Below are 14,888 nucleotides of genomic sequence, written 5' to 3'. Positions count from 1 at the left end.
AATCACATGATATTTATCACTACTTTAAAATGAGCAGCCATGCTTGGCTAGACTTCCATTTTTAACTTGTAAATTTTATTATATCGGTGGCGTAATCAATTTTCTGGTATAGCAGAACACAATGTTCTGCTAGAAATATATGTCTATACTCATTTTACTAAGAATCCTGAGACTTTAAGAGGTGAAAACAAAAACTACAAATCAAGTCGCTGGAAGGTATCGTAAATCCAACCTTTATTCCACAATGTATGTTAATTAAAAAAAGAGAGAGATAAATGAGGTAATGTATCACCAACTATATGAAAAATATTGAAATAGGACTGATAAAACAATTGGCAGTCTTAAATAGGCCAAGTATCCCTGAAGAGCTACTGTGTGCTGTGTAAATGCTCAAATATTTCCATAGTGTCACAGGGCGACTCTTCAGCTGTTCAGGATCAGAGCATGGTATCCCAAGATCGACAAAACCCTTAACATATGCATGTATATCTCAAAAAGAGGCAGTAATTATTCAAACAGAGGTATCCACACAGAGGACAGTAACACTTTACATTCAGTTTGGCTCTGCTTATCTCTTTCAAGATAAAGTTTAAAAAAACAAAAAAAATATTTCCTTCAACTCTTCACCCTTAGACCACCGCAGTGCAAAAAAATCTATAAATATCTTGTGTATCTGTGCACATAACATTGCTACTGAAAAAAGTTTAAGGCACAGGAGTAATTATGGTTGTTATTGCAGATGTCCTCTGCTCTTCTCCATAAGAGGGAGCTGTTTTGGCTTCTGCCACAGGTAACATGGGATAAGGTTTTGTCTGATATCAAATGTTACATTGTTGTCTCTTCCCATTCAAGTTCAACATCACCTAAAGACAAGAATAATGAAAATAGTTAGAGCAGCTTATTCTATTATGTAGAGGCTAAGTAATGCATTGCATTTATTACTAGCATAGTTGAGCATGACAATTTGCACTCTACGGCGTGCCGATGTGATTGCTGAATTGGGGTCCCGGGAACTGTTTAGCTCAACTCTAATTCACAACCTATACCAAATTGTACATTAGTAGCAACGCCAAATATCTCAAAATTCAAGCACAGTCGTGGTATGTAATATGTTTCTACAATGATTTACCGTATTTTTCAGTTTATAAGACACCCCGGATTATAAGATGCAGCCCAAATTTAGAGGAGGAAAATAGGAAAAAAATATTTTTTAATGTTAAAGTGAGTTTCCGTCTTATAATCCTAGAGGGTCTTAATCTTAATGCTTACCAGGGGGGAACGGCGATGGTGGAGCAGCTCAGGAAGGTCACAACAGGCAGGGTCAGCGATGCTGCAGGCTCAGAGGAGGGGGTGTGCGTCTCAGTTGGGTCAGTGGATGGCAGGTCAATGATACTCGGTGGTGTTGGGTGGCGTGGCGGGCGCCATTGATCTGCCAACATGCTGCGGTGATGTGACTGCAGTTGAGCAACTCAGAGGGTCACAGGACGTGGTGTCGGGGTGTTGCTGTGGCAGCGGGCATCTGATCTGACTGTGGGCGCCATTGAATCGCCCGCGGTTAACGTGATGGACTTAAAGAAAATGGCCACCGAGGCAGCGCGTGTGCAGAAAGGCCTCTGTGGCCATTTTCTTGAAGTCCATTGCATCAGTCTGCACATGCGCTTCCTCCTCAGCCATTTTCTTGAAGATCATAACGTCAACCGAGGGCGATTCAATAGAGCTCGCAGTCAGATCAGGTGCCCGCTGCTGCCACGATACTGCAGTGACACCCTGATGGTGAGTCAAAAGACGTGTCCAGCATCACCGTCCGGGGTATGTAATAAAAAAATCCAAATTTATTTTAGTTCATTAAAAATTAAAAAAACACGCAGAGAAACACTACATATTTCAGAGTCATAGGCCTTTATTCATAGCCAGTGACACCCTCAGTATCGCCGACACAGCCTCCTATGACCCCGCTCCACCACCGCCTCCTCAGTAAGCCATATCCGCATTGTAAGACGCACACCCATTTTACCACCAGTTTTACAATATGGAAAATACAATACATATCAGAAGTAGCACATAGTGGGATTTTATGACCTGTGAATCCTGCCAGTGGGTAGAGTGAAAGTCTGCCCGTGCTTTGCCCCTTCAGTTGTTAGCTCACTGCTATATTTGCTTACCCTCCATGGCATCCAAAGAGTCCATTTTCTGTAGAGCAGAGTAATTTACAAAACAGATGGCCTGGTTACTGCCTTTGGTCGCTAATAGGTCCACAACACACTGATGTAAAAATATATACTGTGCCTGGTGGAAGAATGAAAAACAGAAATTGCAAATATAGCCTGGGCACGTTTTATTACATTTTTTTCCAAAATGACAGTTATTAACTACATTATTTGTGATATATAACAACTCCGTAATATTATGGATGTATGGCAAAAAATTTCAACAACATATTTCTCACTGAATTTTGCAAAGATAGAAAGAGTTCTATTCAGATGCTAGTTCACTAACAAAGTACTCAAATGCTGGGCTAGAGTTAGATACCCTAGAATTATTTGGTTCGTTGCAGCTTGACCAATCTACCCCCTGAGCCTGTTTTCACCTCTCTGACGAGGCCATTTTTTTACATTCTGACCAGTGTTACTTTATGAGGTAATAACTCTCGAACACTTAAATGGATCCCTGATATTCTGAGATTTTTTTATGACATAAGATACTGCATGTTAGTGGTAAATTTAGGGTGATATGTTTTGGGTTTATTTCTGAAAATATTTAAAATTTAGCATTTTCAAACTTTTAAGTTTTATGCTCTTAAAACACAGAGTTATGGCACACATATTCGATAATAAATAACATTTCCTACGTCTACTTTATATCAAAACCATGTTTGAAACATAACTTTTTTTGCTAGGAAGTTAGAAGGGTCCAAACTTTATCAGCAATTTCTTATTTCCCCCCCAAAATTTACCAAATCATTTTTTTAGGGACCACATTACATTTGAAGTGAGTTTGAGAGGCCTAGGTGACAGAAAAAACCCCCAAGTGACATCAGTCTAAAAATTGCACCCCTCAAACTGCTGAAAGCCATATTCAAGAAGTTTATTAACCCTACAGGTGATTCACAGGAAATAGAGAAATGTGGAAGGACAAAAAAGAAAATTTTACTTTTTCCCACAAAAATGTGAATTTAGCCCCAAATTTTGCCTTTTCACAAGCATACCAGAAAAAAATGCACAATTTAATTTTTTGCACAACTTCTTCTGAGTACACAGATACCCCATATGCGGTGGAAAATTACTGTTTGGGTGTATGGTAGGGCTCCGAAGGGAAGGAGCACTATTTGACTTTTGGAACGCAAAATTGGCTGGAATCGATCGTGGACGCCATGTTGTGTTTGCAGAGTGACCCCATTTTGGAAACTAGACCCCTTAAGAAAATTATCTAGATGTTTAGTGAGCACCATGAATCCCCAGGTGCATAACAGAATTTTAGAACATTAAGCTGAGAAAATAAAAAATTATATTTTTCACAACACAAAAATGTTGTTTTAGTTCAAAAATATTGCATTTTCACAAGAGTAACAGGAGAAAATGGACCACACAATTTGATGTGTAATTTCTCCTGAATATGTCAATAATCATTTGTGGTGCAAAACAACTGTTTGGACCCATGGCAAGGTTTGGTAGGAAAGGAGTTTTAAATTTTGGAACGCAAAATTGTCAGGAATAGATAGCAGACACCATATCCTGTTTCCAGTGCCTTTGATGTGCCTAAACAGTGGAAGCCCCCACAAGTGACCCTGTTTTGGAAACTAGATCCCTCATGGAATTTATTTAGATGTGTGGTAATAATTTTATCATGTTGAGCCATGAAAATGAAAAAATATATTTTTAATACAAAAGTGTTACCTTAACCCCAAATAATTAATTTTCACAAGGGTAACATAATAAAATGGACCATACAATTTGTTGTTCAATTTCTTCTGAGTACACCAGTATCAAAACTGTAATAGAAAACTACTGTTTGGGCACACAACAGGGCTTGGAAGGGAAGGAGTGCTATTTGAAATTTAAAGCGCCATTTTGGATGGAAGAAATTGCGGACGCCATGACACATTTGAAGATCTCCTGACATGCCAAAACAGTAAAACCCACCCACAAGTAAACCCATTCTGGAAACTACACCTCTCAAGAAATTAATCTGGGGGGTGTAGTGAGCAATTTTAACCCTCAGCTAATTCACAAAATAGTATAACATTGGGCTCTGAAGATAAACAATTAAAATATCTCTACTAAAATGTTGCTGTTGTTCCAAAGTTTTAATTTTCCAAAAGGGTAATAGGAGAAAATAGACCATTAGTTGGAACAGTTTGAGGGTGCCATATCACGCTGGCAGAGCACCTGACAAGTTAGAAAAGAAGACCCTATAAGTGACCACATATTACAATGTACACACCTCAATTAATTCATCTAGTAGTGTAGTCAACATATTGAAACCATAGATGTGCCACATAATTGTATAACATTGGGCAGTGAAGAAAGATTAATTATTTTTTTTCCCTAAAATGTTGTTTTTGCCTCAAGTTTTTAATTTTTATAAGGGCTGGTAAAAAAAAATGGACCACACAGTTTGTTGTGTAATTTTTCCTGAGTGCTCCAATACCATCCATGCAATTGGGAACTAATTTTGAGGTACTGTGCAAAGCTGAGAAGGGAATGAGAGCCATATTGGATTTTGCTGGAATCGTTTGCAGGTGCCATTTAACATTGGTAGAGCCCCTGATGTGCCATTTCAGCACAACCCCCCCAGAAGAGACCCCATTTTACTGTGAGCAGATTGACACTATAGATGTGTCACAAAACTTTATACTATTGTGCAGTGAAGAAAAAATAATTACATTTTTTTTAAAAAAAAGGGAAATTGGTAAAAAAAAAAAAGGCAAAATAATATGTTACACAATTTCTCCTGAATGTGGCCATACCCCACATGTGACTGTACAGTGCTGTTTGGTCACATGGCAGCGTTTGGGAGGAAAGGAGCACCATTTGATTTTTGGAGCATAGATTTTCCTAGAATAGTTTTACTACTCCATACACAGAGCCCCTTAGTACCAGAACAGCAGAAACCCCCTCAAGTGACCACATATTGGAAACATCGGAAACATCACCCCTCTGATTGGAAATATCACCCCTCTGGGAATTCATCTATGGGTTTAGTGACGATTTTGGGAAACATCAGTGGAGTCAAATCTGAATATTACAGAATTAAAAATTGCAAATAAGCACTTGTACTGCTTGGTACATTATAGTGCCTGTACACTGTGCTTGGCTCTTGCTTCTGGAGACACAAACCCCATAAATTAAGCAGACTCTCTTTCCTGCAACAAAGCCAAACATGTGGCCATTAACTGTGGTTTAGGCACACTGTGGGGTTCACCAGGGAAGGGGGCATTTGGATTTGGGAGTGCAGATTTTGTTGGATTTCTTTTTTGGATGAAGCCATAGCACTGATCCAAAGCCTTCCTGCTACCAGTAACATGGAAGCCTCCTATATTTCAATTTAGATTACAGATGTGAGTGGGGACTTGTTTTTTGTGAGTTGAGTTGAATGCTATTTGGTGCAAATTTGGGGCACAGAAAATGTTGGATCAGTTCACATTTATCCTGTCCTCTATGCTGAGTACCGCCGACAGATTAATTCACTAATGAGGCACCAGAGTTAAGGCCCTGTCACACACAGAGATAAATCTGCGGCAGATTGGTGGTTGCAGTGAAATTGTGGACAATCAGTGCCAGGTTTGTGGCTGTGTACAAATGGAACAATGTGTCCATGATTTCACTGCAACCACAGATCTGCCAAAGATTCATCTCTGTGTGTGACGGGGCCTTTACCCTGGACTCAGCTTGGACTCTGTTCAGCAGTTTTCTTCTTTTCAAAGATGCACAAACTTGTTGACCGAACTTTTGTGCATGCCTATACAGATGGACACTGCCGGACCACAGGCCAGACAGGAGTTCAAAGTGACTTTATCTGCCTCATAGTAAATTTTTCATTGGGAATTTTGCCTGAATCGCAGTTTTCATAGATTTGCACGTAATCTCCAATAAAAGGCCCTGGAGTGAAATGATTTAGAAGGTCCTTCCTTCAGCTGCTCAGCAGATGCAGCATCAGTTCAGTCCTGACATATAGAACAGTGCAGAGCAGGATAGAGGGCAGCGCTCTGTGATTGGGGAGGATGCAGTGTCAGAATTTTCCTCCATCACAGGAAAATGTGTCCAAATTATTAGACACTTTTTTTTAGCAGCAGTTATCTTGGTTAAATAGTGCCTCTCATAGTTCAAAACATACAGTAGGTTTGGCTACTATAACACTTTTTTTTTTCTTTTTTACAAAATAAAGATTTTTTTTCCAACACCAAATTTTGAAAACTATAGTTTGTTTTTTTTTGTAGTTGACAGAGTTGTGGCACCCCTGAGGCTTCAGTCGCCACAGAGTATTGCACCTGATTTAAGGTGTAATGCCACACCCGGATACTGAAGAGGTCGGTACCGATTTCATCACTTACACACTCAAATACACAACTAGGTTGCCCTCCCCAATGGGGACCGGGCTAAGGTAGGGTCTTAAGGTTGTCTTCAAGCATGGAGGCACCACCCACTAGTGACAGGGACCTGTGGAAGGGCGACCACTTAGGGGGAGTTAGGAGCCAACACAACAGTTAGACAGAGTTCTCCAGCAGGAGAGGAAAAGAGCAGATGTGTCTCCCAGGTGCTCTGGTGGGACACAGGAGTTCATGCAGTTTCTGAGGGGAGAGCTTCATTGCTCCCTCGGAACCAGCACCAAGGATGGTTCAGGACCCTAGGGAAGATCACACTTCAAGTTGGTTTTCCAGAATCTGCGGGGACAGGGAAGTTTCAAGCTTCCCTGGCCACAAAGTGCCTGAAAGCACAGTGCCAAGAAAAGGATCCGGGGCCTTGGATAGCACCAGGCCCCAGTGTGGAGCCGCGGTACCTGCAAATAGGGACAAGATTACTACTTGAGACGAACTGGGGTCCCCAAGTAGCTTTAAGCCACGGGGATCCAACACACACACACACACGGCGCTAGGAGGAAGGGACTAACTGAGCACCTCACCGGACTGACCTCTAAAACGATTTGGGTTTGACGGAGCCCACCACAGCAGGTGACTGGTATTACCCGGGTGAGTGGCACTAAAGACTGAGTAAACCTGGAACCGCAGCAACAGGTTTGGACTCTATATTACCGGCGCACCGCCGCCCCACGCCTCAGTGCCAAACGCCATCACCACTCCTCTCATCATCCTCCCTGGGGCCCGCTCCACCTGTGGGGAGCGATACCATCTCTGGCTGCTACTACCATCTGCCCCGAAGGACAGCGACAGCAGCGGCAGCTAAATTCCTAGCCGCATACCACAGGTGGCGTCACGACATTCATCCTACTACTACCCCCATCATCTTCCTTACTTATTGGTGTACACCTCCAGGCACGAAGCAGGGCAGCAGCATCCCAGACCATCACACCAGCCTGGTGACGAGCAATTCAGGTACGAGATACTGTGTGCCTGATAACCCCTGCCCCCTGGGTGCACCAGAGTCATGTGAGAACTTGCTTTTTGGGTGATGAGTTTTTATTGATACCAAACATTTTTTAATAATTTTCTATTCCTGAACCACAAATTTTTAATCACTTTTTATTTCTCTTTTTGTGATGTAGAATAAAGAAGAAATAGCAATTCAGGAATTTCTTTTGTTGTTTTTTTTTTCACACCATTCCCCGTGTCATAAAAATGATAAGACACCTTTATTCTTCTGGTCAATAGGATTACAGTGATATTACATTTACTGTATATTTTTTTTTAATGTTTTGCCACTTTTACACTATAAAAATTTTATAGAAAGAAAAATTATTTTTGCATTGCAATATTCTGAGACTTATAACTTTTTATTTTTTCGCTGATGGGGTATATGGGATGTATGTCTTTTTTATGCTGGACAAGATGACATTTTCAGCAATACTATTTTTATTTACATAAGACTATTCAATCATGTTTTATGTCACGTTGTTGTCAGTTGTATGATGAAAATACATAGATTTGCTACTTTTTTTTGGGGGGGGGGTCACTGAATTTGTTGACTACTGCGACAGTTTTATAGATCGGGATGTTCTGGACACAGTGATGTGTGTACTTCTTTTACTTTTGTTTGTACCTAAATATACGTACGGTATTATTGGTATAATATTTTTCCTCATTTTTTTATTTTTTTGTTCTTTATTATTAGTGATGAGCGAGCATGCTTGTCACTACTCGGTACTCGCACGAGTATCGCTGTACTCGGGCTGCTCGGCGGGGACCGAGTAATCTCGCGATACTCGTGCTGTACTCGTGGTCTTCATTTCTGCATGTTGGCGCTCTTTTGAGAGCCAGCCCTCATGCAGGGATTGGCTGGCAGACCACTGCAATGCCACAGCCCTGTTAGTTGTGGAATTGCAGTGATTGGCCGGCCTGCACAGCGTGACCGAGCCTTTATATCGGCCGGCGCGCTGTGCTCTGCTCACAGCTATCCAGACAGTGAGTGCAGGGAGAGTGTCGCTGATTCAGGGAAAGCTTTGCGGCCCTTTATAGCTTTTTCAGTTGCAGGGCTGCAAACAGTGTGACCAAAAGTCCTTCTCAGGACTATTCTAGTTGTATACAGGCAGGCAGGGTATAGCCAGGTCGGAGTACAGTAGCAGAGTCCTTCTCAGGACTATTGTTGCTATATACAGGCAGGGTATAGCCAGGTCTGAATACAGGCTAGTGACCAAAAGAGTCCTTGTCAGGACTATTGTACCAGTATACAGGCAGGCAGGCAGGCAGGGTAGTGGTGACCGTATACCAGCCTTCATCATATCTGGGGCTGGTGTACACAGTGTAAAACAGTCCAGATAGTGTCTGACTTGTCTGTAATTGTCGCTCCCCAAAAAAACCTGTTAGGTTCTTATTGCGTCCGTGCTTGGTTTTTAAAACCGCATGTGTGTGCCTGTTGGTGGCAGCGTACAGGTGCACTTGTGTGCAATTTCCAGAAACTTTGATATAACGCACAAGTAGTGAATATACACGTCAGCAGTGCACAGCATTGCAAAATGCGCAAGGGCATTGGCAAGGAACAAGGAAGTGGACGTGATGGTGGTGCAGGCAGAGGCCGAGGTCGTGGGCAAGCTCTAATTTCGCCACAACAAAGGGCCACATCTAGTCGCTCGCACGTCCTGTCCCAAATTCTTGGGGACCGCAGCAGTACACCGCTCTTGAACCAAGACCAGTGTCAACAGGTTGTTAGTTGGATAGCAGATAATGCTTCCAGTCAGATTGGCACCACCACAAACACTCTGTCTTCCACACGGTCAAGTGTCAGTAGCCGTGATACTGCACCGCACATTTCTGAACCTGATCCTCCTTCCTACCACCAGGCTGAGTACACGTCCTCCTCGGACATTAATGATCCCACACTTGGACACTCGGAAGAGCTGTTCACGTTTCCATTCACACATTCTGGCCTCTCGCCAGCTCATATTGAAGTGGGTCATGAGGAGATCGTCTGTACAGATGGCCAAATATTTGAGCAGCCACGTTCTCACGAAGTTGGCAACGTGTCTCAACAAGTGGTGGACGATGATGAGACACAATTGTCAGCAAGTCAGGAGGAGGAGCAGGGTGCGGAAGAGGAAGACGACGTGGTGGATGATCCAGTAACTGACCCAACCTGGCAGGAGGATATGCAGAGCGAGGACAGCAGTGCACAGGGGGAGGGAGGCGTAGCATCACAACAGGCAGTAAGAAGCAGGGTGGTGGCCCCAGGCAGAAGTCAGGCAACCGTTCCCCGGAACAACACGACGACACAAGGTGCCTGTACAAATGTTAGGTCTTCCCGAGTCTGGCAGTTTTTTAAGTTGGATCCAGATGATTCAAAAAAGGCCATTTGCAACACCTGCCGTGCCAGCATCAGCAGGGGTACCAAAACTAGCAGCCTGACCACCACCAGCATGATCAGGCACATGTCAGCCAAGCACCCGACTTTGTGGGAAGTACAACAGAGTCGAGGAGCAGTGCTTGCTGATGTCACTGGTACGTCTTCGCTGGTTGTGCATGCGAGCCAATCCTCTGTCCATGCTGCCTGCGAACAAGCCTCCTCCACTCCTGCACCTGCAGTTGCCTACGCAGAAAGAACACCATCATCAAGCACGTCCTTGTCCCAGCGCAGCGTTCAGTTATCCATTCAGCAAACCTTTGAACGCAGGCGCAAATACACTGCCAACACCCCACATGCCACAGTTCTAAATGCTAACATTTCGCGACTGCTTGCGCTGGAAATGTTGCCTTTTAGGCTGGTGGAGACAGAAGCATTCCGTGACCTGATGGCGGCAGCTGTCCCACGTTACTCGGTCCCCAGCCGCCACTATTTCTCCCGGTGTGCCGTCCCCGCGTTGCATAACCACGTGTCACAAAACATCACACGTGCCCTGAACAACGCTGTTTCACCCAAGGTCCACCTAACCACAGACACGTGGACAAGTGCTTGTGGGCAAGGCCGCTACATCTCGTTGACGGCACACTGGGTTAATATTGTGGAAGCTGGGACCCAGTCTGAGCGAGGGACGGAACACGTCCTTCCCACACCAAGGTTTGCAGGCCCTACCTCAGTCAGTGTTTCACCCACACTCTAAAGCTCCGGAATGTCATGCTCTTCAGCCTCCTCCTCCTCCTGCGCATCCTCATCCACTGTGCCCTCCACACCAGTCACAAGCTGGAAGCACTGCAGCACTGCCTCGGCGAAGCGGCAACAGGCTGTGCTGAAGCTAATCTGCATAGGTGACAAACCCCACAATGCAGAAGAGCTGTGGACAGCTCTGAAACAGCAGGCAGATCACTGGCTCACACCTCTGAACCTAAAGCCAGGAAAGGTCGTGTGTGACAATGGCCGGAACCTGGTGGCGGCTTTGAGGCGAGGCCAGCTGACACATGTTCCATGCGTGGCCCATGTGCTCAACCTCGTGGTTCAGCGGTTTATAAAGTCATACCCAGAGCTGTCTGATCTGCTGGTAAAAGTTCGCCGCCTGTCTGCACATTTTCGAAAGTCACCTACTGCTTCAGCCGGCCTTGCCGGCTTTCAGCGCCGTTTGCATCTTCCGGCTCACAGACTGGTGTGTGATGTCCCCACGCGTTGGAATTCAACTCTGCACATGTTGGTCAGGATATGTGAGCAGAAGAGGGCAGTTGTTGAGTACCTGCATCACCTAAGCCGTCGGGAAATGGGTCAAACTCCACACATAACACCTGAGGAGTGGAGATGGATGTCAGACCTATGTACCATCCTCCAAAACTTTGAGGACTCCACCAAGATGGTGAGTGGTGATGACGCCATTATTAGCGTCACCATACCGCTACTCTGCCTTCTAAAACGGTCTCTGCTGAAAAACAAACATGATGCATTGCAGGCGGAGCGCGATGAGTTGCAGCAAGAAACAGTAGTGGGTGTGGGTGATAACACACAGCCCAGCCTCGTCTCATCACAACGTGCAGTGGAGGACTATGACGAGGAGGAGGATGAAGACATGGAGCAACTCTCCGGCCAAATTGAGGATATGACATGCACACCAGTCATATCCTCGGTTCAGCGTGGCTGGCCAGAGGACAGGGTAGATGAGGAGGAGGAGGAGGAGGAGGAGGAGGAGGAGGACAGCATGTTCAGTCATCTTGTTGGTCAGGCTACTGAAGTCCTGGCTGTTAAGAGTCTGGCGCACATGGCTGACTTTATGGTAAGCTGCCTGTCTCGTGACCCTCGCGTTAAGAACATCTTGGCCGACAATCATTACTGGTTGGTAACACTGTTAGACCCACGCTACAAGGAGAACTTTTTGTCTCTTATTCCCGTGGAGGAGAGGTCAACCAAAATGCAGCAGTTCCGGAAGGCCATACTCACGGAAGTAGGCAAAGCATTCCCCTCACAAAACACTAGCGGCATAGGTCAGGAATCAGTGGACAACCGAGGCGTACAGCCGAGAGAGGCACAAGTCCAATCCGCCAGAGGTAGGGGAACAGTCTTTAAGATGTGGGACAGTTTTCTCAGCCCCTCACGTACCACAGCCCCTGAGGTGCGGGGTAGTGCCACAAGAAATCCTAAGTTTGCCCAGATGCTGAAGGAGTACCTTGCAGATCGAACAACTGTACTCCGACATTCCTCTGTGCCTTACAATTATTGGGTATCCAAGCTGGACACGTGGCATGAATTGGCTCTCTACGCCTTGGAAGTCCTGGCCTGCCCTGCTGCTAGCGTTTTGTCAGAGCGTGTTTTTAGTGCCGCAGGTGGAATCATTACAGATAAACGCACCCGCCTGTCAACTGAAAATGCTGACAGGCTGACTCTGATCAAGATGAACAAGGGTTGGATTGGGCCAGACTTCACCACACCACCAGCAAATGAGAGCGGAATTTAAAGTTTGCCATGTACCTCCACTCACCCATGGGTACACACTTCTGGACTTTGGATAATCGCTGGACTGCTCCTCCTTCTCCTCATGCGCCACCATGATGATGACCGTTACAAATTGCAATACTTAGGCCTTTGTTTCAGGTATACCCCCAGTGGTAAATTTTTTCGCCCATTCTTTGCAGAATGGACATTACAACGACAGGAGACCCGCTCCTTTGCAATGGGAACAATGTTTTGAGGCCCTCATGCACGTCTCTACCCAGGGACAACGTGGAGCCTCCCAATTTTTGGCTGCCCTGCCTAAGGGCTATACTATAATACACCCACTTCCTTAAAATGGACACTTAATGTTTTGAGGCCCTCATGCACGTCTCTACCCAGGGACAACGTGGAGCCTCCCAATTTTTGGCTGCCCTGCCTAAGGGCTATACTATAATACACCCACTTCCTTAAAATGGACACTTAATGTTTTGAGGCCCTCATGCACGTCTCTACCCAGGGACAACGTGGAGCCTCCCAATTTTTGGCTGCCCTGCCTAAGGGCTATACTATAATACACCCACTTCCTTAAAATGGACACTTAATGTTTTGAGGCCCTCATGCACGTCTCTACCCAGGGACAACGTGGAGCCTCCCAATTTTTGGCTGCCCTGCCTAAGGGCTATACTATAATACACCCACTTCCTTAAAATGGACACTTAATGTTTTGAGGCCCTCATGCACGTCTCTACCCAGGGACAACGTGGAGCCTCCCAATTTTTGGCTGCCCTGCCTAAGGGCTATACTATAATACACCCACTTCCTTAAAATGGACACTTAATGTTTTGAGGCCCTCATGCACGTCTCTACCCAGGGACAACGTGGAGCCTCCCAATTTTTGGCTGCCCTGCCTAAGGGCTATACTATAATACACCCACTTCCTTAAAATGGACACTTAATGTTTTGAGGCCCTCATGCACGTCTCTACCCAGGGACAACGTGGAGCCTCCCAATTTTTGGCTGCCCTGCCTAAGGGCTATACTATAATACACCCACTTCCTTAAAATGGACACTTAATGTTTTGAGGCCCTCATGCACGTGTCTATCCAGGGACAATGTGGAGCCTCCCAATTTTTGGCTGCCCTGGCAAAGGGCTATATTGAAATAGACCCACTTCCTTACAATGGGCACTTCAGGTTTACAGGCCATCATGCACGTCTCTATCCAGGGACAATGTGGAGCCTCCCAATTTTTGGCTGCCCTGGCAAAGGGCTATACTGAAATAGACCCACTTCCTTACAATGGGCACTTCTGGTTTACAGGCCATCATGCACGTCTCTATCCAGGGACAATGTGGAGCCTCCCAATTTTTGGCTGCCCTGGCAAAGGGCTATACTGAAATAGACCCACTTCCTTACAATGGGCACTTCAGGTTTACAGGCCATCATGCACGTCTCTATCCAGGGACAATGTGGAGCCTCCCAATTTTTGGCTGCCCTGGCAAAGGGCTATACTGAAATAGACCCACTTCCTTACAATGGGCACTTCAGGTTTACAGGCCATCATGCACGTCTCTATCCAGGGACAATGTGGAGCCTCCCAATTTTTGGCTGCCCTGGCAAAGGGCTATACTGAAATAGACCCACTTCCTTACAATGGGCACTTCTGGTTTACAGGCCATCATGCACGTCTCTATCCAGGGACAATGTGGAGCCTCCCAATTTTTGGCTGCCCTGGCAAAGGGCTATACTGAAATAGACCCACTTCCTTACAATGGGCACTTCAGGTTTACAGGCCATCATGCACGTCTCTATCCAGGGACAATGTGGAGCCTCCCAATTTTTGGCTGCCCTGGCAAAGGGCTATACTGAAATAGACCCACTTCCTTACAATGGGCACTTCTGGTTTACAGGCCATCATGCACGTCTCTATCCAGGGACAATGTGGAGCCTCCCAATTTTTGGCTGCCCTGGCAAAGGGCTATACTGAAATAGACCCACTTCCTTACAATGGGCACTTCAGGTTTACAGGCCATCATGCACGTCTCTATCCAGGGACAATGTGGAGCCTCCCAATTTTTGGCTGCCCTGGCAAAGGGCTATACTGAAATAGACCCATTTCCTTACAATGGGCACTTCAGGTTTACAGGCCATCATGCACGTCTCTATCCAGGGACAATGTGGAGCCTCCCAATTTTTGGCTGCCCTGGCAAAGGGCTATACTGAAATAGACCCACTTCCTTACAATGGGCACTTCTGGTTTACAGGCCATCATGCACGTCTCTATCCAGGGACAATGTGGAGCCTCCCAATTTTTGGCTGCCCTGGCAAAGGGCTATACTGAAATAGACCCACTTCCTTACAATGGGCACTTCAGGTTTACAGGCCATCATGCACGTCTCTATCCAGGGACAATGTGGAGCCTCCCAATTTTTGGCTG

The 14,888-nt window shown here is 45.4% G+C and overlaps 1 protein-coding gene across 1 annotated transcript in view; it reads right to left on the bottom strand.

Moving 5' to 3' along the window:
* Positions 1–238: 238 nt before the first annotated feature.
* Positions 239–14,888, bottom strand: part of PTPRQ (protein tyrosine phosphatase receptor type Q) — an 855,789-nt gene continuing 841,139 nt past the window's right edge. Inside the window, exons 63-64 of the mRNA XM_075342420.1 lie at positions 2,163–2,286; positions 239–863 (exon numbers count right to left, since the gene is read on the bottom strand). Coding sequence (XP_075198535.1) covers positions 826–863; positions 2,163–2,286 — 162 coding nt within the window. The 3' untranslated portion in view covers positions 239–825. The remainder of the gene's footprint in view (positions 864–2,162; positions 2,287–14,888) is intronic.

The sequence above is a fragment of the Anomaloglossus baeobatrachus genome, chromosome 4 (assembly GCF_048569485.1).
Source record: "Anomaloglossus baeobatrachus isolate aAnoBae1 chromosome 4, aAnoBae1.hap1, whole genome shotgun sequence".
Classification (NCBI taxonomy): Eukaryota; Metazoa; Chordata; class Amphibia; order Anura; family Aromobatidae; genus Anomaloglossus; species Anomaloglossus baeobatrachus.
This window is presented reverse-complemented; position numbering and strand designations above follow the sequence as displayed.